This window comes from Theropithecus gelada, chromosome 8 (genome assembly GCF_003255815.1).
Source record: "Theropithecus gelada isolate Dixy chromosome 8, Tgel_1.0, whole genome shotgun sequence".
NCBI lineage: Eukaryota > Metazoa > Chordata > Mammalia > Primates > Cercopithecidae > Theropithecus > Theropithecus gelada.
The window spans coordinates 26874909-26898835 of record NC_037676.1 but is presented as its reverse complement, the minus strand read 5'-3'; the positions used below and the strand labels follow the sequence as shown (position 1 = coordinate 26898835).

General features: G+C 39.2%; 1 protein-coding gene across 6 annotated transcripts in view; it reads right to left on the bottom strand.

Annotated features, from left to right (window-relative positions):
- ELP3 (elongator acetyltransferase complex subunit 3) overlaps positions 1 to 23927 on the bottom strand; it is a 103799-nt gene that overhangs the window by 16361 nt on the left and 63511 nt on the right. For all 6 annotated transcript variants that reach the window (XM_025393904.1, XM_025393908.1, XM_025393905.1 and 3 more), the window contains 4 exons: positions 18274 to 18364; positions 15682 to 15747; positions 13854 to 14081; positions 12245 to 12326 (listed from right to left, as the gene is read on the bottom strand). In XM_025393904.1, coding sequence (XP_025249689.1) covers positions 12245 to 12326; positions 13854 to 14081; positions 15682 to 15747; positions 18274 to 18364 — 467 coding nt within the window. The remainder of the gene's footprint in view (positions 1 to 12244; positions 12327 to 13853; positions 14082 to 15681; positions 15748 to 18273; positions 18365 to 23927) is intronic.

Below are 23927 nucleotides of genomic sequence, written 5' to 3'. Positions count from 1 at the left end.
TTTTAAAAGCAGATATATCTGAAATCAGTAACCTACTCTACACCTTAAGGAACTAGAGAGGGAAAAAAAAAAAAAGCAAACAAAACCCAATGCTAGCAGAAGGAAGAAAAGAATAGAGTGAAGATAGAGAATTTAAAAAAAAGATCCAGGCATGGTGGCTCATGCCTGCAATCCCAGCACTTTGGGAGGCTGAGGCAGGCGGATCACGAGGTCAGATCGAGACAATCCTGGCTAACAAGGTGAAACCCTGTCTCTACTAAAAATACAAAAAAAAAAAAAAAAAAAAAAAAATTAGCCAGGCGTGGTGGCAGGTGCCTGTAGTTCCAGCTACTCCAAAGGCTGAGGCAGGAGAATGGCATGAACCCGGGAGGCGGAGCTTGCAGTGAGCTGAGATCGCACCACTGCACTCCAACCTGGGTGACAAAGCAAGACTCCGTCTCAGTAAAAAAAAAAAAAAAAAGAATAAAAAAAAAAAGTAAAAACCAAAAGTTCATTCTTTGAAAAGCTCAACTAGCAATGTTTACCTTTGATTGGGTTAAAAAAGAGAAGACTCAAATCACAAAAACAGAAATAAAGAGGGGGCATAACTACTCACTGTACAGAAATAAGAATTCTATAAGAAAATACTGTGAACAACTGTATGCCAACATGTTGGATAACCTAGATGAAACAAATTTCTAGAAACATATAAAAACTGACTCATAAACAGAAAGTCTACATAAATCTGTAACAAGAAACTGAATCAGTAATAAAAAATGTCCCAATAAGAGAAAGCCCAAAATCAGATGGCTTTACTGGTAAATTCTATCAAACAATTGAAGAATTAATACTGACCCTTCTCAAATACTTGCAAAAAACTGAAGAGGAACGACACTTTATAATTCATTTTATAAAGCCAGCATTACTCTGTTAGCAAGGCCAGATAAAGACACTACAAAGAAAACTTTAGACCATCATCCCCTTAAGAATATAGATGCCAAACTCCTCAACAAAATACTAGCAAACTGAATTCAGCAGCATATTAAAAGGATTATATACCAAAACCAAGTGGGATTTATCCCTGGAATGCAAGGATAGTTCAACACACAAAAATCAATGTAATACACCATAACAGAATTAAGTGGGGGGAAAAAAATCATACAATCAGCTCAAATGCAGAAAAAGCCTTTGACAAAACCCACAACCCATTCATGATAAAAACACCCAATAAATTAGCATAGAAGGGAACTTCCTTAACATTGTAAAGGTCATATGTGAAAAACTCGCAGATAATAATATGCTCAATGGTGAAAAACAGAAACCTCTCCCCCTAAGATCAGAAGCCAGATAAGGTTGCCCTTTTTCACCACAGTACTTAAAGGTTCTAGTCAGAGAAATTAGGCAAGAATAAGAAATAAAAGGCACCCAAATTGGATAGGAATAAGTAAAACTATCTCTATTCAAGATGACATGATCTTATATGTAGACAATGCTAAAGAATCCACACACATACAAAATTATTGGAGCTAATAAACAAATCTAGCAAAATTGCATAACACAAAATCAATATGGAAGAAAAATCAGTTTATTTCTATATGCTAATAATGAACAATTCAAAAACAAAAATTTAAAAATCTCACAATAGCATCAAAAGAATAAAATATCTAGCAATAAGTTTAAGCAAGGAGGTGCAAGACTGGCACATTGAAAACTACAAAACATTGCTAAAAGAAATTAAAGAAGACTAAATAAATGGAAGGCTATCCTGTGCTCATGGCCTGGAAAACTTAACGTTGTTAGATGATGATACCATCCAAAGCCATATAACGATTCAATGCAATCCTTATCAAAATCCCAATGGTGACTTTTGCTGAAATAAAAACAGCCATGTGAAAAATAATATGGAATTTCAGGGAACCCAGGATTGTCAAAAACAATCTTGAAAAAGAAGCACAAAGGTGGAGACTCATACTTCCCAATTACTACAAAGCTACAGTGATTCAAACAGTACAGTACTGATGTAAAGATGGACATATAGGCCAGCAAAATAGAACTGAGAGCCCAGAAATAAACTTTCACTTCTCTTTTCGACTGATTTCTGACAAGGGTGTCAAGAGCATTCAATGGAGAAAGAAAAGTCTCTCTCACAAGTGGTGCTAGAAAAACTGGATATCCACATGCAAAAGAATTAAATTAGACTCTTGCCTTATATCGTATACAAAAATGAACTCAAAATAGGTCAAAGATCTAAATTTGAGAGCTACAACTTTATATAAAGCCCTTAGAAGAAAACATAGAGGAAAATCTTCATGTCCTTGACTTTGGCAATGTTTTTTTAAATATAACACCAAAGACACAAATAACAAAAGTAAGATAGATAAACTGGACTTCATTAAAATTACAAACTTTTGTGCATCAAAGGAAAGTAGCAAGAAAGTGAAAAGGCAACCCACAGAATGGAAGAAAACATTTGCAAATCACATATTTTATGAAGGTCTAATAATCAGAAAATATGAAGAACCCCTACAACTCAACAACAAAAAGACAAACAATCCAGTTAAAAAATGGGCAACAGACCCGAATAGACATCTCTCTAAAGAAGGTAAAAATGACAAAGACATTCAACATCAGTAATCATTACAGAAATATAAGTCAAACCTCCTACAGAATGCCACTAGGATGGCTATAAAAAAAAAAAAAAAGAAAAATCTTAAGTGTTGGCAAAGATGTAGAGAAACTGAAATCCTTGTGCACTGTGGCCACCGTGGGAATGAAAAACAGGGCAGTTACTGTGGAAAATAGTTTGGTGTTTCCTCAAAAAGTTAAACATAGAGTTACAATTTGACTTAGCAATTACACTTCTGGGTATATGTGCAAAAGAAATGAAAGCAGAACTCAAACAGGTATTTGTCCACCCTGCAATATTATTGACAATAGCCAAAAGGTGGAAACAACCGAAATGTCTATCGGACTGATAGATGATAAGCAAAATGTGGTATATACATGTAACGGAATATTATTGTGCCATAACAAGGAAGCAAATTCTGAGACATGCTACAGCACGGATGAGCACTGAAGACATCATGGTAAGTGAAATAACCCAGACATAAAAGAACAGATATTCTATGATTCCATTTCACAGAGACAGAAAATAGATTAGAGGACTGTGGGGGGAACTGGGAGTTACTGCTTAATGGATTCACAGTTTGTTTAGGGTGTTAAAAATTTTAGAAATAATGGTGATGGTCATACAACATTGCAAATGTAAATAATGCCACTGATTTATACACTTAAAAATGGTTAAAATGGCAAATTCTGCTTTACATATGATTTATCAACTCCCCAAATGAAAAAAAGTTTTCTTACAGTGCATAAAATTTCTCCATGTGTTTGTAGGGGGAGAATAAATATCTAAGGGTAGGAAAGCTCCAGAGGGAAACCATGTATCCTCAGCCCAAAAACAGGCTTCTATGTTCCATCATCTGGAAGAAAAATATAAATGGCCAGCATGTGCACCTAAAGCATCAGGTATAAAATAGGGTTGCAAGGGGAAACAGAGAGGCATGTCCTCATGGAAGAGAGATGGCACACAAAGGGTCAGGTGCAGGCTGAGTTTTGTTGGGCCTGCCAAGCTCTGCCTAGGAAAGTGTGAGGTGTGATTGTGTTGCCATGCCTGACTATATGAAAATCTGATACTAGGGTTGGGACAAGAACTCTTGAATTTAGGTCTACCCAAAGGGTCTATCTTTGGAGAAGGCATTAGAGGTACTGGATGCCTACTAATCACAAAGCAATGGAGATGTATATCACCACTACAGTTGACAGCATCCAAAGATGGCTGCCTTCTCCCTTACAGAGATAGAATTCACTTCCTTTCCCTTTAAATCTGGCCTGGCCCAGTGACTCCAACCAACAGAACAGGGTAGAAGATACACTGTGGTAGGCGGTCTCTAAAATGACTCCCAAAGTTCACCCCCTAGGGTATTCACAGACTTGTGTAATCCCTTCCCCCTGAGGGTGAGCTGGACTCATTAACACTCTTCTGAGATTAGGTTATAAAAATACCATAGCTGCCATCTTGAATGGGCTCTCTCTCTGATCACTCCCACTGAGAGAGCAAGCTGTCACATTATGCGATAAGCAGCACTACAAAGGGGCCCACGAAGCATGGCGAGGAACCACAGCCCCAAGACAAACAGCTTGTGAGGAACCGATGCCTGCCAAAAACTGCACAGTGAACTTGGGAGGGGATCCTTCAGCTGCAATGGACTCTTGAGATGATTATGGCCCCAGCTGACACCTTGACTGCAGCCTTGTGAGAGATGCTGAGCCAGAGGCACCCAGCTCAGTCACTCTCAGATTCCTGATCTACAGAAACCATGAGATAAGAAATGCTTGTTGTTTCAGCCACTAAGTTTTTGGGTAATTTATTACACAATGACAGATAACTAATATAGACATTCTAGGACTTCTAAGACCAGGCCTTTGCTCCTTCCTCTTAGAACCCAAGCTATTGTGCTATTAAGAAGCCCAAGCCACATGGAGCAGACACATGGACAAGAACCAAGCTGCTCATGTGGACAGCCTCAGTCAGAACGGAAACTTCAGACACACCATCCCAGCCAACTGACTGCCATTTAAGCCACTCCAGCTGAGGCCCTTGACATCACAGAACAGAGATCCCCTCTATGCCCTGCTGAATTTCTGACCCACAGAATCATTAAGCAAATAAAATGGCTGTTGTTTGAAGCCACTAAAATTTGGGGTGGTATGTTATATAATAATAACCAGAACAAACACTAATTATTAGGATTTGCAGTGAGGCAACAGATCACACATGTAGAGATCTGGGGCATGTGGACTGCTTTACTGAACCCCAGCAATTTATTCATGAATAGTGGACAAGTGGACAGTGGTCTGCTTAGGGACTAGAGGATGGGGTGCATAAGGAAATGATCCCATGGCCACAAACTACCATTCGAAATCTAACAGGCACTGTCTTAGAAATGTGAGTTGTTGGTCAGAGACAACAGCTTAAGCCAGGCCAACTAAAGAATAAGAAATTCCTTGCATGTGTTCTGTTGGAATCAGAAATCTCTAAACTAAAAGGCTCCACAAAACTAGTATCTTGGTTGCTGCTAAGGAAGGCAGCACCAATACTTTCCAGCATTATTCAATAATACCTGTTCACCCAAAGAAGAACCTGCCAAATCCCTGCCTCTAACAGATCTAAAATAGAAAAGCTTTATCAAACTGAATGAATTAAGGCAATGTCAAATATTTAGAGAAAAGAACAGTACTATTCATATTAAAGTTACATTGATAAGAAATCAACATTGCAACAAAATATTAAAACAGACTTTCTGAGAGACAGCTGGTAGTGAGTAGTGTAGGGTAGGCCGCTTTTGGAGAGGGCTTGCTTCCTCAGAAAAAAGCCTGTGAAGTGTCTAATTTTAAATAAAGGTAGTTATTCATCTCAAAGCTCCCAGACCTTTCAGGAATGTTATTAGGAATCACATGATATAACCCTATTCCTCCTAAGCAAAAGCATAAGACCATCATTCCCTATATCCATAAACTAAGAGGAACAAGAATGGGGAGAAAGTCTACAAATGTGTTGTGTGTCTACACTGGCAAGGCTGGACTACAAGATCTCAATGTGCACACTCTGAAACGTAAGAGGATGGACTGCATGAACCTGGGATCAGCAACGGCATTTGCCAAATGCTGTTCTTCAAATGCCAATCAGCCACTCCAAATCAGTATCACTAGCTTCTGCCTGGGAAACGTCACAAAAATTCAGTTGCCTCCAAGATCCAAACAGTAGAAACTCATTAGTGGCCTAGTCAATAATATTCAAAACATGTGTACTAATTAACATAGTCTGTGATGCCAAGTGAGAGATGGTCTGATGCACTTGATGTGTGGTGTACTACAAACTGGTACCTGACTCACCTTCAAATGAGTAAATGTCAAGTCATGGAATACAGATTCCTGGGCGGAGCTACGCAACAATGCTGCCACAGGGTGGCTGCAAGACACCAACTAGCAAACATCTAGCTAATTCATTATCTAGCAAAATAGTATTCCATGTCATCAATTCCAGTCTGATTAATAATGATGCTGAAATTGAGTTCTTATAGTAAAGAAATACTTTATATTGTATCTATTGTCTTTAAAAAGATATTAATAATGATTTTAAAAATACTACTGGAATGTACACCAAAAAAGAAACATATATGATCATTGTTAGAATACCGAAATGGAATGGAGGAATATACAAAACCCAGAAAATGTACATTTAATTAGGGCACATTTAGGGGATAATTTGTCACAAAGATAAATGATATAAAGGACTAAAGCACAGAGTACAAAAGGGCAAACACTCTTTCCCTTCCTTTCTGAGAAGCCCTAGACTAACACGTGCAGGTGCCACAAACTGGTCTGCATTTGGCCGGCTTCCTGCGTCCGTTAGCAAATAGATACACTACAATGAAGAAATGCTTTTCCGGGCATTTTGGTAAGGATTATGAGTCCATTTTCAGACAAACCTAGTTACAAATGTACCCTTCTTGTCAACCAGATTATAATGCAAGGAATAAAACTACCTTCACCTGAAACTGAGGGAGATGTGTAGTAGCCTGGGAGACAGGTGAAGATCTAATAAGTAGATCTCAACCATTTATAATTTAAATGTTTCAACAAAACAACTGCTATTTTCTGCCCACATATGATTTTATTAATCAGTGGCTCTGGCAAACAAGACCATTAACTGCAGCCCTAGAAAGCCATATTGGATTGTATAAGGCACAAGTACATTTATTTTCTGACCAGGAGGCACTGTGATGTAGTTTTAGGATGATATAACTAAGACCTTCGTGATTAAGGATGATTTCATCTCCATAGTGACTCGTTTAATCACTCTATATTTAAATTCTTCTCTCCTCTCCCCTTCTCTGGCTTTTTAATAGATTTAAACAAAATGGCTATCAGTCTCTGACTTCAGTGATTTCTGTCATCGACCATTCAGACATTTTCCTCATTTCTCACCATCACTGTGCGATCCATTGGCCTTGTACGATTCTTGGCCAATGGCCATATTAATTTTCTACTTGAAAGGACACAAATAGAATAGTGCTTATGATGAAGGTAGTCAGAGGAGCTTGGGGAATAGTTGGTCATCTTGCTGCATAGCAATTAGCTTGGCAAACTGAAAGAGTCACACGATTGGATCTGATACCTAGCCAAAATTGCCAGAAGAAAAAAACTCATTCTGTTGGGGGTGTTAAATGGCTTTTTAAATAGTGACTACCACAGTTATATTTGCCCTTTTGGAAATGGTACAGGCAGTGTGACATCAGAGATCTCCGTTTCCATGGTGATTATTAGTGATGGCATTTCAGATGTTGTGGTTAGCTTCTCTAGTATAATTCCTTGTACTTTACATCGTAAGAGAGGAGACACAAAAACTGCTCATGTTAACATTTTTAAAGGAAAGAATACTGATCATCCAAGTAGATAAACATCATGGTTTCTGAGTAAATATAATTTGTTAACCTTGAACAGATGTGTGTAGACAGAAGATATATGGGTTAAGCTGGCAAATGATATCACTTGGAATTAATAGGGACTAATTAATTGCTTAGATATTTGGCAGCAATTAGCTGTTATTTTTTGCCTACACATTATTTTATAAACTGGTGGTTCTCATAACACTGATTTGTCCATTTTAATATGTAAAAAAAATATTTTCTTACTGTGAAGTAATTATTCTTAGTTACGAACTAATCTGCAGTCTAAGTAAGGAGAAAACTTATCTTCCTCTGCAGTCAAAGACAATCAATGAGGGGAAGGTGGGTGAGTTTCCTACAGCCCAACACGAACATTCACGCAGGGCAGGGTGACATTTCACACGCCGCCTTTTTTCATATGTCTCTTCATTTCTTTTTTTTTTTTTTTTTGAGACGGAGTTTCGCTCTATCGCCCAGGCTGGAGTGCAGTGGCCAGATCTCAGCTCACTACAAGCTCTGCCTCCCGGGTTCACGCCATTCTCCTGCCTCAGCCTCCCAAGTAGCTGGGACTACAGGCGCCCGTCACCACGCCCGGCTAGTTTTTTTTTTTGTACTTTTTAGTAGAGACGGGGTTTCACCATATTAACCAGGATGGTCTCGATCTCCTGACCTTGTGATCCGCCCGTCTCGGCCTCCCAAAGTGCTGGGATTACAGGCTTGAGCCACCGCGCCCGGCCTGTCTCTTCATTTCATACGTGACCCCTCAACACACGGTGATTTTGATGCTGATGAAACTGAACATTTCATTTTTACTTTAATTTTCACATTTAGAGTTGATGGTTCACTTTAAAACACAGTTCACTAAGAAAAAAACAGAATAAACCTAAAGGCCTCTCTTTCAAGAAATTGCTTTGTTTGATTTTGATACACGAGAAAGTTTTCCATTTTCTCATGTAGCCATAAAGGTAGTCATCTTTTTAAAAAGATAATCTGCTATAAAATACACAGTGTATACCTATAAACAAAGTCTATTGAAGTAGCACAGATAAAAAACCAATTTGTTTTTAAATACAGAAAAAAGAATACCCAGAGTCTTTCTATAGTGACTCAAATCAGATCTACTGTGTAGCTCATAATATTGTTTAGAGGCTGAATCCAAGATTATAAACCCAAGTTACAGAGAAAATCTGCTGGCAAGATGAAGGGAAGTCATAATGAATCAAAATGCAATTAAAAAAAATTCTACCTAAATGTGTTACTCTTACACAAGAATAACCAAAATGATAAATGATTCTGTCTTTCCCTTACTCAAGCTTACTATTTTGTACAACTTATACAAAAGCCTACATACCTGGAACAAGGATGGATTTACAAACTGAGGACAAGGTTGGAAAAAAAGTAAACACTTAGGTCAAACAGTATTGCCAGTTGTGACCTAAGTTAATAGGCATTCACAAAGTCTAGGATTAATTACCTGTGGGAAACTATCAACATCTTTATCAGCAAACACCCAACTTACAATGAGACTGATATCTATTACTGATGAAATTAGAGTCTCTTAATATGGCACAGAAAAGGTCCCACCTACAATTTAATCAGGAAAACATAATTGGTCATGTTGAGAACTAAAGAAGATACTAAGGGGTAGAATTCTAGAGTCAGAACTGTAAAAGATAACCACATCCATTTTTTTAAAATAAGGAAATAAAGGCCCATGGAGAGCAAGTAAAATTATCCTAGATCACAAGAAGAGCTACTGGCAAAGCAGGAATGGAATCCTGGCCACCTGTCCTCCCCACCCCCATCCCCCCACCCAAATCAGTGCCTCTTCTCAGCTAATCCAATGAGGTAACATTGACAAAATGCAGCCCACAGACACCAGCACTATCATAAAGAGATTTTCATTCTAAGGATTAATTTATGGAGAATAACTATTTACAAAAAACTAAAACACATGTACACACAACACTGTACTCAGAGAAACCAAAGTCAAAATGCAAAAACCGGAAAAACACAACATTAAAAGCATGATATAATAACAAGCTCTTCACATCTGCCCTCCTTGAAGTTCTGAATAATGGACTAACTTCTCCAGCATCTGATTCAGAAACTTACACAAAACAGTAATAGATTACTCAATTGGAGAAATAAAAATGCATCATCCAGACAGCAAGTGTTCTTAGTTCTTTCATTTGAAGGGTGACCAGTGCTTAAGTCAAACAGAAAGTCCAGGCTTACATAGTTTTCCCTATAGAGAGCAATGGTGGGGCTTCCAGGCAGGGTGACAGGAAGTAATGCTTATGGCATCCTTCCTCCTGAACTCACTAGAGTCCCAAGAAGGCATTCCAGAACTGTTCCTACAGAAACCCACTGGCCAAAAGAAACCCCTTGTATAGAAATGAAGTAGATCTATCATACCAGCCGACAAGAGAAAGGTTCTTCCCTGTTAATTTGAGCAAGTCTCTTCTTGTTATTTGAGAAACTCTACATGCAGATGATCTGAAATTGAGCTATTATTTAGACTATGATAAAAAGCTAGGGAGATAGATATGCCAAAAAGAGGACATATGCCAATTTCCACTTAGAAAATGGAAATCACCCTGCTCATAAAAAGCAGAAAGTGAGGCTCTTATGAACAACTGGATATGACCTCAGGCAAGTCAGGGGTCCTCTCTGCATGCAACATTGTAAAAAGACACAGATGTCATGAAGGCAGATGAAATAATGCAGAGCAGTGATAGAATATGCCTGCTCTTCAGTTTTAACGTTGATTAGGTTCCCACAGACACCAGAAAGTTGCATGACTATTATCAGACTCCAGGAGTGCAGCACTGCCAGAATCACAGAGCGTTATGATTATCTCAGTGACTGAAAAGAGAATACACTTGAAAGAGAATACTAAAGCCTTGCTTGTGTATCAAGTGTGGTCTGAAGACGGCGTAGGTATCACCTGGGAGCACAGGCCCCACCCAGGCCCACTGAGTCAGAGTCTGCATTTTAGCAAGATCTCCAGGTGATTTGTAAGCACACTGAAGTTTCACAAGCACTTTACTAGAACACTGACAGTGCTCTGACAAAAGGGGCCATGGAAATTTCAGGTGTTATCAACTCTACACAGACGCATGTGCAGAGGGGTTCCAAGTCAGTCTGGCCCTTGCCTGCTACATCTGATCAACCACAGGTTAAACAGTTGAGAAGTAAACCTTTTTTTATTACAGGTAACAGCACCAATCAAGTGAGCCTGGTTTAGTTACCTCTTCTTTCTGTGAAAGATAACAGAAAAAAAAAAAAAAAAAAAAGCTGGAAATTTTAAAAAAAAAAAAAAAAGCTTTTAGGAATCTGTCTGGATAATGCCAAAAACCTCAACCACACTAAATGATTATAAGTGAGCCTGAGTTATTACATTTTCATAATTAAAATCATTAAAACCTGAGCATGGGTATTGATTTACTGATTGGCAATGACTTATTATTATTTTTTTTAAAAAACCTCATTTCAACTTTCATTTTCAGAAGAGATGATGTTCTCAGAAGGCGTATTTGAGCTTTAGGAACGTTGTAGTATTCGAGTGGGAAAACAAACATGCTGGGTGAAAAATAACCTACATTTTGATCATGGCTCTTACCCTGTTAGCTTCTACTGGGAACAGTGATTTCTGTAAGGGTTCACTACGGAACAGCAGATGTGAAAGGGGTCTACGTCATTTCTTGCTCCACTCACACACGCTGTACTGGGTTTTCCTTTTCATGCCCACTTCCCCAGTGACCTGCTGTCCTAGATAAGAAATGGGGAAGCTCCTGATGGGGTTCAGAACACACTACCCCAAAAGACGGTGCCTTGGCATACTGAGTATCTTAAGGTGAAGGAATCAGAAAATGGCGTATGCAGGAAGGACCCTCTGACTTTCCCCTTTCTTCTCCCGACACAGGTCATGAGATGCTTATGAGGGAGGTGCCCTCACACCACCTGGAGCAAACAAACATCTTCACCGCTGAAGGCAGAGGGGGTACCTTGAGGAATCTAAATGAACAGGCCTTGCTAAACATCCCCATTTCTCACCCTTAGCTCTTACTCCTGTGTCCTGTCATATTTTTTCATGACTTTGCACTCGTATAAAAACACTCAGGTTCAGCCATTTCTTAGGGTCTTTATTTCCTTATGAAGGCTTTCCTGTTCCATAAAATTTATATGCAATAAATGTGTATGCTTTTCCCCTGTTAATCTGCCTTTGTCAGTTTAATTTTCAGACCGAGCCAGGGACCCTAAGAGGGCTGGGGAAAACTTTTTTACTCCCAAACAGGGGAAAGCTGTTCCCCAGGATCGAAGTTACTGAGAAGAAAATTGAAAGAGCAAGAATTTGGCCTTTAAACAGCTTGTACTGGCAACAGAGGTTCTATTTTAATTTCTGAACAATAGTGATAATCTCCACAATAGTGAAAAACACTCAAATTCCATTTCCTTAGATAGAGTAACCAGGCACAGCACAGGGAGGAGGCAACCATGCTGACCAGTGTGACAGAGTGCAGAAGAGGGGTTATGGGTCACAGGTCCTGACTCTCAGAGTGCTCGGAAAGCTCTATTCCACTAAACTGCTTTTGGAAATTTTGTTTGAGCACAAGTCCTTCGCCAGTCAGCTCAGCTCAATTTTGAACGTAATAACCATCAACAGGGGCAAGAGGGTACCAACATAGTTTTCACTGTGGTGCCAAGTTCAAAATGGGAAGGAATCATGAACTTCGCCCTCCCCCAGTTACCTGATATCACAGCGATTTTCCCAGATCCATGTTCTTCTCTAGCTATTCTTTCTGCTTCCTCCATCAGCAGCATGCCAAATCCCTGCACAGAGCAACAAAGAGGAGTGGGAATTAAAAAGGAAGGCAGTTCATTAAGAGGGGTCCATGAAACAAGAAGGCTATATACTTTAGTAGTTGCTAAAATCTGTTAAAATAAGAGTGAAAAAGCCCACTTACGGGAGTAAGGAATAAGAAACCATTCACTCATACCAAAGGTATACTGTAGTAGACAATTGAAAAAGGCGTAACTTTTGAACAAGAGCTACCAAAAGGCATTTTGTGAATGATGTAATCTATTCACAGGAAGACAGTAATTCCCTCTCAAATTCTGTCTCTTTTTAGGTAAGTTCTAGGCAATCTCTAAATGATGGAAGTCTGGGGCAATATGTCTTTAATTTCTTAGTCACCTCTCTACTTTTTTTTTTTTTAAGATGGAATCTCCCGCTGTTGTCCAGCCTGGAGTGCAGTGGCTCACTGCACTGGGCGAGATCACTCTGACTCAATCTCGGCTTACTGCAACCTCCGCCTCCCAGGTTCAAGTGATTCTCCTGCCTCAGCCTCCTGACTAGCTGCGACTACAGGCACGTGCCACCATGCCCAGCTAATTTTTGTATTTTTAGTAGAGACGGGGTTTCACCATGTTGGCCAGACTGGTCTTGAACTTGACCTCAGGTGATCCACCTGCCTCAGCCTCCCAAAGTACTGGAATTACAGGTGTGAGCCACCACTCCCGGCCACCTCTCTACTTTCTAAGAGTTGAGAAACCAGGCAAAATTCTTAAATCATCAATTTTGGAGCTTATATCATATCCACCATTAGATTTTAACACATTTTCTGGAAATTTTAAGAAGTGAGTTATTAAGGTAGGTGGTCTGGGGTTAGAATAGGGTTCCCCTATGTATAATATGGCTTAACCTTAGGAAGTGTTTCATAAGTGCTTTCCCATCACCATCTAACCTGATTCCACAATAAGCTGACCCATATGAGACTGCCAGTATTAGACAATTTCTTACTTTCAAAAATACTAACTGCAGGCCGGGCACAGTAGCTCATGCCTGTAATCTCAGCACTTTGGGAGGTCAAAGTGGGTGGATCCCCTGAGGTCACGAGTTCAAGACCAGCCTGGCCAACATGGTGAAACCCCGTCTCTACTAAAAATATAAAAATTAGTCAGGTATGGTGGTGCACACCTGTAATCGCAGCTACTAGGGAGGCTGAGGCAGGAGAATCACTTGAACCAGGGAGGCGGAGGTTGCAGTGAGCCAAGATCATGCCACTGCACTCCAGCATGGCTGACAAAGTGAGACTCTATCTCAAAAAAATACCAATTCCATGTGGTTCAATTTGTTATGTTCCAACTGACTGAATCTCAGTTTGTCCTTTCCTCCCAAAAGGATACAATCTGGGGAGAAAACATCTCTGAACAACTAAAACACTGGCTCGTCTGTTTCTATGCTTTTCTTTCCCCTCTCCTCCTCCTCTGTCTCTTCCTCCTCTCTTCACCCCACTTCTTTTCTCTTCCTACTTAGGCAGTTTCTTACAAGCCAAATAGAAATGGAATACAGGATACCTGATGCTGAAATTTGGTAGGATCCCGGCTGCTCACAGGGACCACACTTCCATACACATGCAGCTCTCGTACTATGGAGACACCTCCACCCAATTCGAAACGGAAAGTTTCTTCTGAACACTTGCGTAATCGTAGGAGGCCAATCAAAATGTCTTGATCTGGGTCTTCGTATGACAAGAATGTTTCCCAGCCACCATTTGCAACATAATCTCTCCTTACCAGTTCAACCTGTTTAGTAAAAAGCCACAAAAAATATTATTCAAAATTAAAGAACCAAATTCATTTTTGTAATTGTATGTATTTATTTAGGTTAATATCTAGTTAGGGATAAGGAATGAATAATCACTAATTACATTTCTTTTTACTTGTCTACTCTCAAATAGCACCAAGATTAAAGTTTATACCTTGTTCATGGACTATTATAAAAGGAAAACAACTGTATAATTTCGCAAATACTTGAACTTCATTAACCTTGAGACTCTTACAGAGATCCAGCTCAGTAAAGGCTTCCACGCATTTGACTCCCCATGAAGAGTCTCTAATGTAAAATTTCAAAATCCGTCACATGTGTAGCTCTCAGGAGCACCCCTTTGTCTCAAAACTGTCAGGTGCTCAATGGTTTGGGTTTCACCTTCTAATCTTATCGCCTCCACTGAAACCTACCTTTGGGGAAGAAAAATGTGATGCTGGTCACTGGCACCGTGATGAAATTTCAAGGAAGTATGGCCTCCCACAGGGCACTTAAAATATTATGCATAATTTATGGGATAAAAATGTTAAAGAAAATTCAATCACGGAGGGTAGCTTTTGGGGGGAAGCTTTGTGGTAGCAGTCTGCACAGGCTTTTGGCTCTTCAGCTCATTGTACAAATGGCTCTTGTACTTTTCCTAAATAGAAGCCATATGTAACAATATGCATGCACAGAGAAAAGTATACACGTGGACATGGCCACATGCAGAAACACTCGGTAGATGAGCAGATTGTACCCAGAGCAAGGTGAACAATTCAGACTAACACATATTCCTTCTCAACAATGTTTGCTAAATAACTGAACTGCACAAGAATTTGGCAAATTGTGTTGGGTCTGCTTTTTCTCTCAAAAGGTCCTACATGTGAAAAATGTCAATTAACTAATTCATGCTGAGAACAGAAACATCAATGCAGAGATCATCTATTCCAGCCTTTCGCAAATGGGGCTCCACAAGAGAATCAAATCCTACAGAAAAGTTGGCATACAGTTAGACATTATACAAGTGTAAGAGAGAAGTTAATTCATTACATACCATGAATGCCTTAAGGCATTATGCTTAATTTTGTGGAGCCTGTGGATAAGGGCTGATCTATTCATTTGCTTATCACCATTGGGCAACAGCTGAACAGTTACACACAAAGAGAGAAGCAGATCATACTACACTCTTCCCAAATGTAGCTTGTAGTCACAGGGGACTATTTACAATTGAATTAATCAAAATTAAATAAAATTAAAAATTTAGTTCCTCATTTGTACAAGCCACATTTCAAGGGCTCAACAGTCACCACCATATGGGATATTGGATAGCCCAGATCACAGAACATTTCCAACACTGCAGAAAGTTCCATTGAACAGTGCTAATCTAGAATGAGGTTCAGACTTCGTTTTCCTAACCTGGCTCTTCTAGAATTCTCCTATTTGGCTTTCATGGTTTGACACCGGTATCTAATCCTTGATTAGTCTCTGCTCTTAGTTATTCACTTCTGGGGCTCTGTCCTTGGTTAAGAACATGTGGGCACAGGGTTGGCAAAGATCTAAGGACAGTACCTAGGCCCTCTGCGACATGAAGAGACTAACCTGGTATGGCCGTACTTTGTGATGAATTTCTTGGATTCCAACTTCTCTGGTTCTCACATCTCGACACTGTCAAGAAAAGTGGCGGGGGAGGGCACAAATATAAAACTGGTAACTCATTCAATCTTTATTTTTATTTAAACCTCTCCACCAAACCCTGGGCTCGAAATTAAGTTTGTACATAACTTATAATGAGATAAAAGAGCTGAATTTCAAAATAAAACCACTTTAATCAATCTGAGGATAGGGGAAACCAGAGTAGGAATGTATGAAGTAGTACAGTATTGCTTTTAAAATAAATTTAGAATTCAAAAAAGATCAATATACAACATAATCTTAGCAGTAAAGAATGTAAGTCATAAGAGTAAGAAACAGGTTTGCCTGGGGGATATAACTATCTGAAAGTACAATCCAGAAGTATGTATATAAAGAGTAAAAAGTAAATTCCTAAATGTTTAAAACCTTCTCCATTTTATGGCAGTTAACATTTTTAGCATCACCATATTTGTATCATTTTAGGAATATCCAAAAAGTACATGTTGAAGATGGCTTTTTTTTTTTTTTGTAAGAAGGGTGCTGTGGAAGAAAGGCAGGGAAAGAAGAAGAAAGGGAAGGAGGGAGGGAGAGACGGAGGGAAGGAAGGAATGAAGGAAGGAAAGGAGGGAGGGAGAAGGAACCTAGAGTCGTGTATTACATACTCTGAAGCACAATCACAAATGGCTCTTTGAATATCTGAGGAGGCATGGAGCTGCCTACAGACAATGCCAATGCAATGCCTGGTCTGCATGGCCAAGCATCTGTGATGTGGCTCTCACTTCTATTCTACGACCCACAGTGCATGCTACGCTACCAGACATTTACAATTACACAGTCCTTTTCATTATTATAAATCCTTGTAATTATTCAATTATATATCCTATGGTGTATTTCTCCCTTACAGAACAAACCATAAACATTTTCTTCCAGTGAGAAAAGATCACTGTGGGAAATTTGATGATGTCACGTAAGCTTTTCTACTAATAGTATATTTATGAAGGACTGCTATACATGTATATAATTCCAAGAGAAAAATACGAGCTCATTATTCAGTTGTAGAAAATTAAAGCTACTTCCACAACCCAGGAACTAGCTCAAGATAATACTTTGCTGATGTGGAGTCCACGAATTCCAGTAAACAAAAACTGTATAGCAGATGAAGATGATCGATCTCTGTAATTATTAATCTACTGAATGTAGCTGCTGTCCTTTCACTACAGTAGTTCTATATAGTAGCTAGCATGGGAATGTATTACTGTTCCATGTTCTTAATGAACACCTGCATGCTGTTTCTTTATTTTTTTTTGGCATGCTTTTTTAAAGGCAGAGTTTGGTGTGTGCTTATTTTCTGCTCAAGATGTTGCCTCTAGGAACTAGATATATTTTGGCTATGACTGAATTCCAGCCTTTGGACTCAATCCTAGCTTACTTTAACAGAGGCTAACAAGGCTTATGAGGGGTGAGGGTTAAAGAAGATGGATGGACAACGAGATTGTTGGGATAACCAGGCCAGGTCAGTCATCTTGACCTTCTTGAAGGCGGAGGCGAGAAGAGATGGAGAACATGAACAGCTGGAGTCTGGGAGGCAAAGCAGGCACACAATTTTGTTTGGTGCCATTAATTACTATAAATGCATTTGCTATTTTTCTGGAACATAAAATTCTTCACTTTTTTTTTTTTGGTAGAGTATGCCAATAATGTTCACAAACTCTCCCTTGAACAATCTGAAAAATTTTCTCCATAATAATTTGAGTGAGAGAATAAAATGTCTTAGGTAAGTCCACAAACACCATAGGCAATCCTTGGAATAATGTCTTTCAAAGTGTGGCCCACATCTGAACTGTGCATGAGAACCATGTACCTAGTGCTGGATAACAGATTGGTCCCATCCCAACCTACTGATCCAGAATCTCTGAAGGCAGAGCCCAGGAGTCGGCCCTTGGTCTCAACACCACTCCTGGTTTATTGCTTTAGCAGCTCTAAGAAGTTCCTGAGTACTGGAGTTTCAAACCTTCCTGTGACTTAAGAATTTCCCACAGAGACTGTTAAGTTGCAGGTTCTTGGGCTCTTTTTACATCCTGGGCCAGCACAGAGGGGATGCTTAGTAAATATCTGTGACCAAAGAAGGGATTTCAATGGCCAGAGGGATGGGAGACTGGTATATGTGGGGCAATAGCAGTTTTGGCAATTATTTCATGCCCATAATCCTTGTCTTTTCAAATGATTATACTTTCTTCTCAGGAATCACATCTTTTTCTTCAGTCTATAACTGAATTCCTAATACTTCAAAAGAAAAACTGTTTCTAAAAACTGGAATGGAGCACGCAGTTGGCAATCTGAGCAGGCAGAAGAGAGCAGAAGGGAATGAAGGAACAGGAGGCAGCCTCTGCACCACTGGCTTCAGCTCCGACATGGTCCAGTGACTATGCCTTCAACATCTGGGGACTTTCTGACCTGACCCGCATGTCTGGTTTTAGGGGTGATAGCAGCAAAGTCGTCTGCGTTTCAGATTCCTCTTTTTCTCAACAGCTGTGGCCTGACCACCATATTTGCTCTTACCTGTATTCCGAGGTCTTTCATTCTTGCAAGTGCCAGCTCTCTCAGGTTACCATGCTCTACTCCTGAGCTGACTAAAGGCATTGGAATATCCCTGTACACAGGAGAAAAACATAAGCTGTTGCAAAATAGAAATCATTCTCCACAGCAGTAAGGCAAGGATATTAAAAAAATAAAAAAGAACAAAAACAAAAAAGCAAGAAACTTACGAATCTGACCAGGAAATCAGAGGCAACGCCTCCGAACAAGGAGCTTCTCTACGCCTCAGCCTTCTCATCAAGGAAATTATGATTTCCCCTGACTTTCAGGGTTTCTGTGAAAGGCACCTGATTGAAATCACTTTATAAGACTACAGAGTGCTAAACAAATGTCTGAATGCCCAATAACCATTTGTAAAGATTTTTTTAGTAAAGAGACATTTGTACCAAATAAATCAAGAAATAAATTTTTTCCTTTATGAAATTTGTTCAACAATGTAGCTTACACTTTCCCACACAGCTGCTGAATGACAAGTAACTGGGATGCTCAAAAGCCTGCCTTAGTCAACAACTGGTCTCAAAGAATAAATCTTTTTTCCTTTTTTCTCAAAAATCTAAGTTAAAAGTGACTATGTATTAGAGGAATAACAGCTTGCCTAAAGATAGGAGGAAATAAAATTTGTTTCCTGGCATTAATACAGCATAAAGTGCCAGGCATCAAGGAAACTTCCATCAAGAGCTGAAGTTATGAGTTCCATTTTAGTTGCTCCAACACTCTCCTCTAGACAAAAATCAGTATCTAAAGATAAAACAGTTAACAAAATCTGAAGTAAGAATATGCTCCGCACATCTGCTTCCTATTCAAAGACAAGTCTCTAATTTGTTTTGTCTCCTATGTGGTTGATCAGAGGAAAGATGTGGAGAATATGCCAATTATTTTTTCTTCTCATTCTGCTTTTGAATCAACTTGAGTCTTTTTCTCGTCTTTTCACTTATCCTTTCAAATGTTAAATGCAATTAGCTAATTCATCCATTTGATTTTAATAAGATATTCCTCCAGCAAAAGTATCAAAAGCCAATCAATTAGCTTTAAAAGCTATACAAATAAGTCTGTTAGGCTCTGGAAGCCAGGAGAGTTGCCATAAATATAAATCAAAGATAAGTCAAAATTCTTTAAGGCAAAGACACACGGGAGGGTTCAAAGTGAGAGTGACATAAAATGTATATATTACAGTGACCAGAGTTTGCATATATGGCTTACTTACAGTTTTTGGTAAAATAAATTTCTATCTTTGGAACTATAATTTTCTTAAAATCAAATACATTTTAAAATTAGTAATCAGGTGACGCTAAATGAAGGCTATCAAAGTAAAAAATATGGTTGATTTTGGCAAGGAACGTATGTATATTTTAAAAATTTTACTGTTTCAGATTGTACAAGCCAAACAAAAAGTCTTCCAAATGCCCTTTTTTACCCTAAAACAATTTATAAAGAACTCACAAATATATAAATTATTAGATATATGGCTATACATTATATATATACACATATAAGAAACACATAAAACTTAAAATTTAAAACATTATCATACATGGCACAAAATTAATCTGATAAAGTCACTGGCAACCAGTGTTAGTGCCCATTACATGACAAATACATTTAATTCTTGTTATCCATGATAGTTATGCTGTTGTGAATACTGAATTAGTGAATACTAAAGCATTGTCCACAGGGGATATACAGGGTTAGGTTCCTGTGAGCCCCTAAAACATCTTCAACTGATCAATGCATAACATTGTTTAATGCACGTTTCTGTTTAAAGGCACCTTATTTAACATATAGCTGATTCATTAACATTAAACTCATGGCCACAGCACTATAACTCATGGACAGCGCTATAACTCAAAGCAGCTTAACACATGCAATTTGTCTAAGGCACACAACAGCCTTCTTGCATTTAGGAACATGAGATAGCATCTCAGGACTACACCTGGGGCAGTGCTCCTCTCTATGTCCTTAGTTAATTAAGAAGAAAATGAATGAAGAGGTGTGGGATACCATGGATGGCTGGACATGGGAAGAGAGCAGAGGCCTAAGGTAGGGCCTCTGTGGGTTGAGGATGACTGTATGCAGAAAACTGATCACTGAGAAGTTAATTACCCAATGCACCAAAAACCAATTAAAAAAATCTCAAACCCTTAAAAGCAGCATCGATTAAACTCTCATCAGCTCTGTTACCATAGGTAAAAAACATGGTTTTAAAGAGTCTCCTTTGTAGAACGGACTCAGAGGAGATAATCCAGGACAACGATGTGTAAGAGACTTGCCCATGGAACCTACCCAGCCCACAGAAGGGGCTGCAGAACCCATCTCTCAACCAACAGGACAACTTCCCTCCATTATTTCCCCAATCATAAACGATGCTCTGTTGTCCTGCTCTTATCCTATTGCCGTTTCCCTACATCCAAATTAAACTTCCCTCCCTACCTATAAAGAAACTGATTTGCTTATTAATCCATATGCACAACTTTATGCTTGCTCTTTGCACTAGCACACAGAATTCAAAGAACTGTTCTAATTTCTAAAAAGCATACTTTGAAACTTGATAGGGACAAATGTGGACAGGTATTAAACACACAGAATTCATTAATCTGATAAGTGGCAAAGGTAGAAAACGTTAATTAAAATTCATCTAGATAGACTGATAATTTACAATCATAAAAAGCTGAGGCACTTTGGAGCTTTAATTTGACATCAGAGAAAAAAATTAGGCCCTTCTTTGGTACTTTAAGTTCTCTGCTGGCAAATGACAATTTGGTTAGGCAGACCCTGAGTATGCCTCATTATGGAAATGACTAAAGCTTGCAAATGACATGTGAACTCCACAAGGATTTTCTAGGATATGACATCTGGTAAATCACCATAGTTGGAGCTACCTGGATGTTCACTAATGGTTTCAAAACTAGGATCTAAGACCTACACATCAAAAATCATTTATGGTGCCAAGACAATTCTGTGAGAAAATAATGGTATTTTCAACAAATAGGCAAAAGAATGAAACTGGACCCCTACCTCATACCATATACAAAATTTACTCAAAATGGATCACAGACCTAAATGTAGTAAGAGCTAAAACTACACAACTGTTAGAATAAAACACAGAAGTAAACTTCATGCTGCTGAGCTTTTTTTTTTTTTTTTTTTAGATGGAGTCTCGCTCTGTCACCCAGGCTGGAGTGCAGTGGCATGATCTCGGCTCACTGCAACCTCCACCTCCCAGATTCAAGTGATTCTCCTACCTCAGCCTCCCGAGTAGCTGGGATTACAGGTGCCTGCCACCACAACCGGCTAATTTTTGTAGTTTTAGTAGAGAGAGAGTTTTGTGATGTTGGCCAGGCTAGTCTTGAACTCCTGACCTCAGGTGATCTGCCCGCCTTGGCCTCCCAAAGTGCTGGGATTACAGGCATGAGCCACTGTGCCCAGCCACTGCTGAGCTTCTTACACATGACGTCAAAGCACAAGTGACAAAGGAAAAAGATAGACTACATCAAAATTAAAGACATCTGTGCTGCAAATCATACCAATAAAAAAGTGAAAAAACTCACAGAATGAGAGAAAATATACGCACATCATATATCTGATAAGGGACTTGTATCTAGCATATATAACGAACTCTTACAACTCAGCAACAAAAAAACCTAAGTGAAAAGCAGGCAGAGGAGAAACTTCCAGTTTCTGGTTCTGCATTTAAGGAGCTTGAAAGTTGCTACTCCACTCGAACAAGTAAAAGGTCAACAGTCTGAAAAGTCAACAACTCTTATTGGACCTATAAGAGGGGAAGATACAAGGTAAACTACTGCCCCAGGACTGGAGAGACAGACAGGAAAAAAGAGGGAGCTGTGGCTTCCCAGAGCAGAGACCACAGACTCCCTACTTGAAGGCATGGCTTAACAGAGCAGAGACTCCTGAGTGGAAACTGCTGTGAGAAACCAACTCTAAAGTAAGAAAACCTGAATTCTAACTGATGAACTGCTGGAGGCTCAGACAAGTCTGAGAGTTAAAAACTCCAGATGGACCCAGTCACAGGCCAACTCCTACAATATTGTGAGATTTACCTCCAGTAGCTTGGCCAGGTCCCCACATTAAATATCAGAGAAATAAACCCTTCTGCTTCTGGCTGGTAGAGGAGAAAAGAAACCATTTTGAAAAATGACCTAGCACTACTTTTCTTAACAAGGCCTTCCCGTAGGAGAAACTAGTTAACCAGAGCCTAACTGACCTGGGGGAAGGAAATATCCAACTCCTGCCCACTCTAGTCATCCTGTCCCATCTAACAGGGAAGGAAGAAACGAGAAACCCTTGTGAAGTTCACAGTCCGGGGGCATAGGCTCACTGAAAGACTAAGACCTAATCACAGGACTAGCGAACACTTCTCCTCCCCTGTCATCTTACCATCAGGTTACTATAAGCCTATTTACAGCAATTCCTTTTACCTAGAACATTACATGTCCGACTATGAAGAAAAAATTAGACGGCATACCAAAAGGCAAAAGACAACTTGAAGAGACAGAGCAAGAATAAGGAACAGACATGGCAGGGATGTTGGAATGATCAGACCAGGAAGTTAAAACAACTATAATTAACACGCCGAAAGCTCTAATAGAAAGGTAGCTAGCATTTAAGGACAGAGGGGAATGTAAGCAGAAAGATGGAAATCCAAAGAAAAACTAAAAAGAAATGCTAGAGATCAAAAAATCACTGAAACAGAAATAAAGAATGCCTGTGATGGACTTATTAGTAGATAGACACAGCTGAGAAAAGAATCTCTAGGCTTGACATATTATCAAGAGAAACTTTGAAAATGGAAAAGCAGACAACAAAGACTGAAAGAAATAGAACAGAATTTCCAAGAACTGTGGGACAATTACAAAATGTGTCACACAGGCCGGGTACGGTGGCTCACGCCTATGATCTCAGTACTCTGGAAGGCCGAGGCCCAGAAGTTCCTGAATAGCCTAGGCAACATAGTAAGACCACATACCCTCAAAAAATGGAGGCACACGCCTGTAGTCCCGATTATGTGGGAGGCTGAGGTGGTAGAATGGCTTGGGCAAGAGTGAGACCCTGTCTCTAAAATAAATAAAAGGTGTAACATATGTATAATAAGAACATCAGAAAGAGAAGAAACAAAATAACATAGGAAATATTTGAAACAACAGTAACTGAGAAATTCCCAGAATTAATATCAGACATCAAACCACAGATCCAGGAAGCTCAGAGAACACCAAACAGGGTGAATGCCCCCAAAACCTACACGTAGGCATTTCATTTTCAAACTACAGAATATAAAAAGATAAAGAACATTCCTGAAAGAAGCTGGGGATGGGGGAAACACCTTATGTACAGAGAAAAATAAAAATTATATCCAACTTCCCCTAAGAAACCATGTAAGCAAGAAGAGAGTACAGTGAAGTATTTAAAGTGATGATAGGAAAAAAAACACCCGCCACCAACCTAGAATGCTGTATCCTATGAAAGTATTCTTTCAAAGGATAATAAAGGAGAAAAAAAGGCTTTCTCAGACAAAAATTGAGGGTATTAGTTGCTAATAGATCTGCCTTGCAAGAAACGTTAAAGGAAATTCTTTAGAGAGAAGGAAAATGATACAGGTCAGAAAC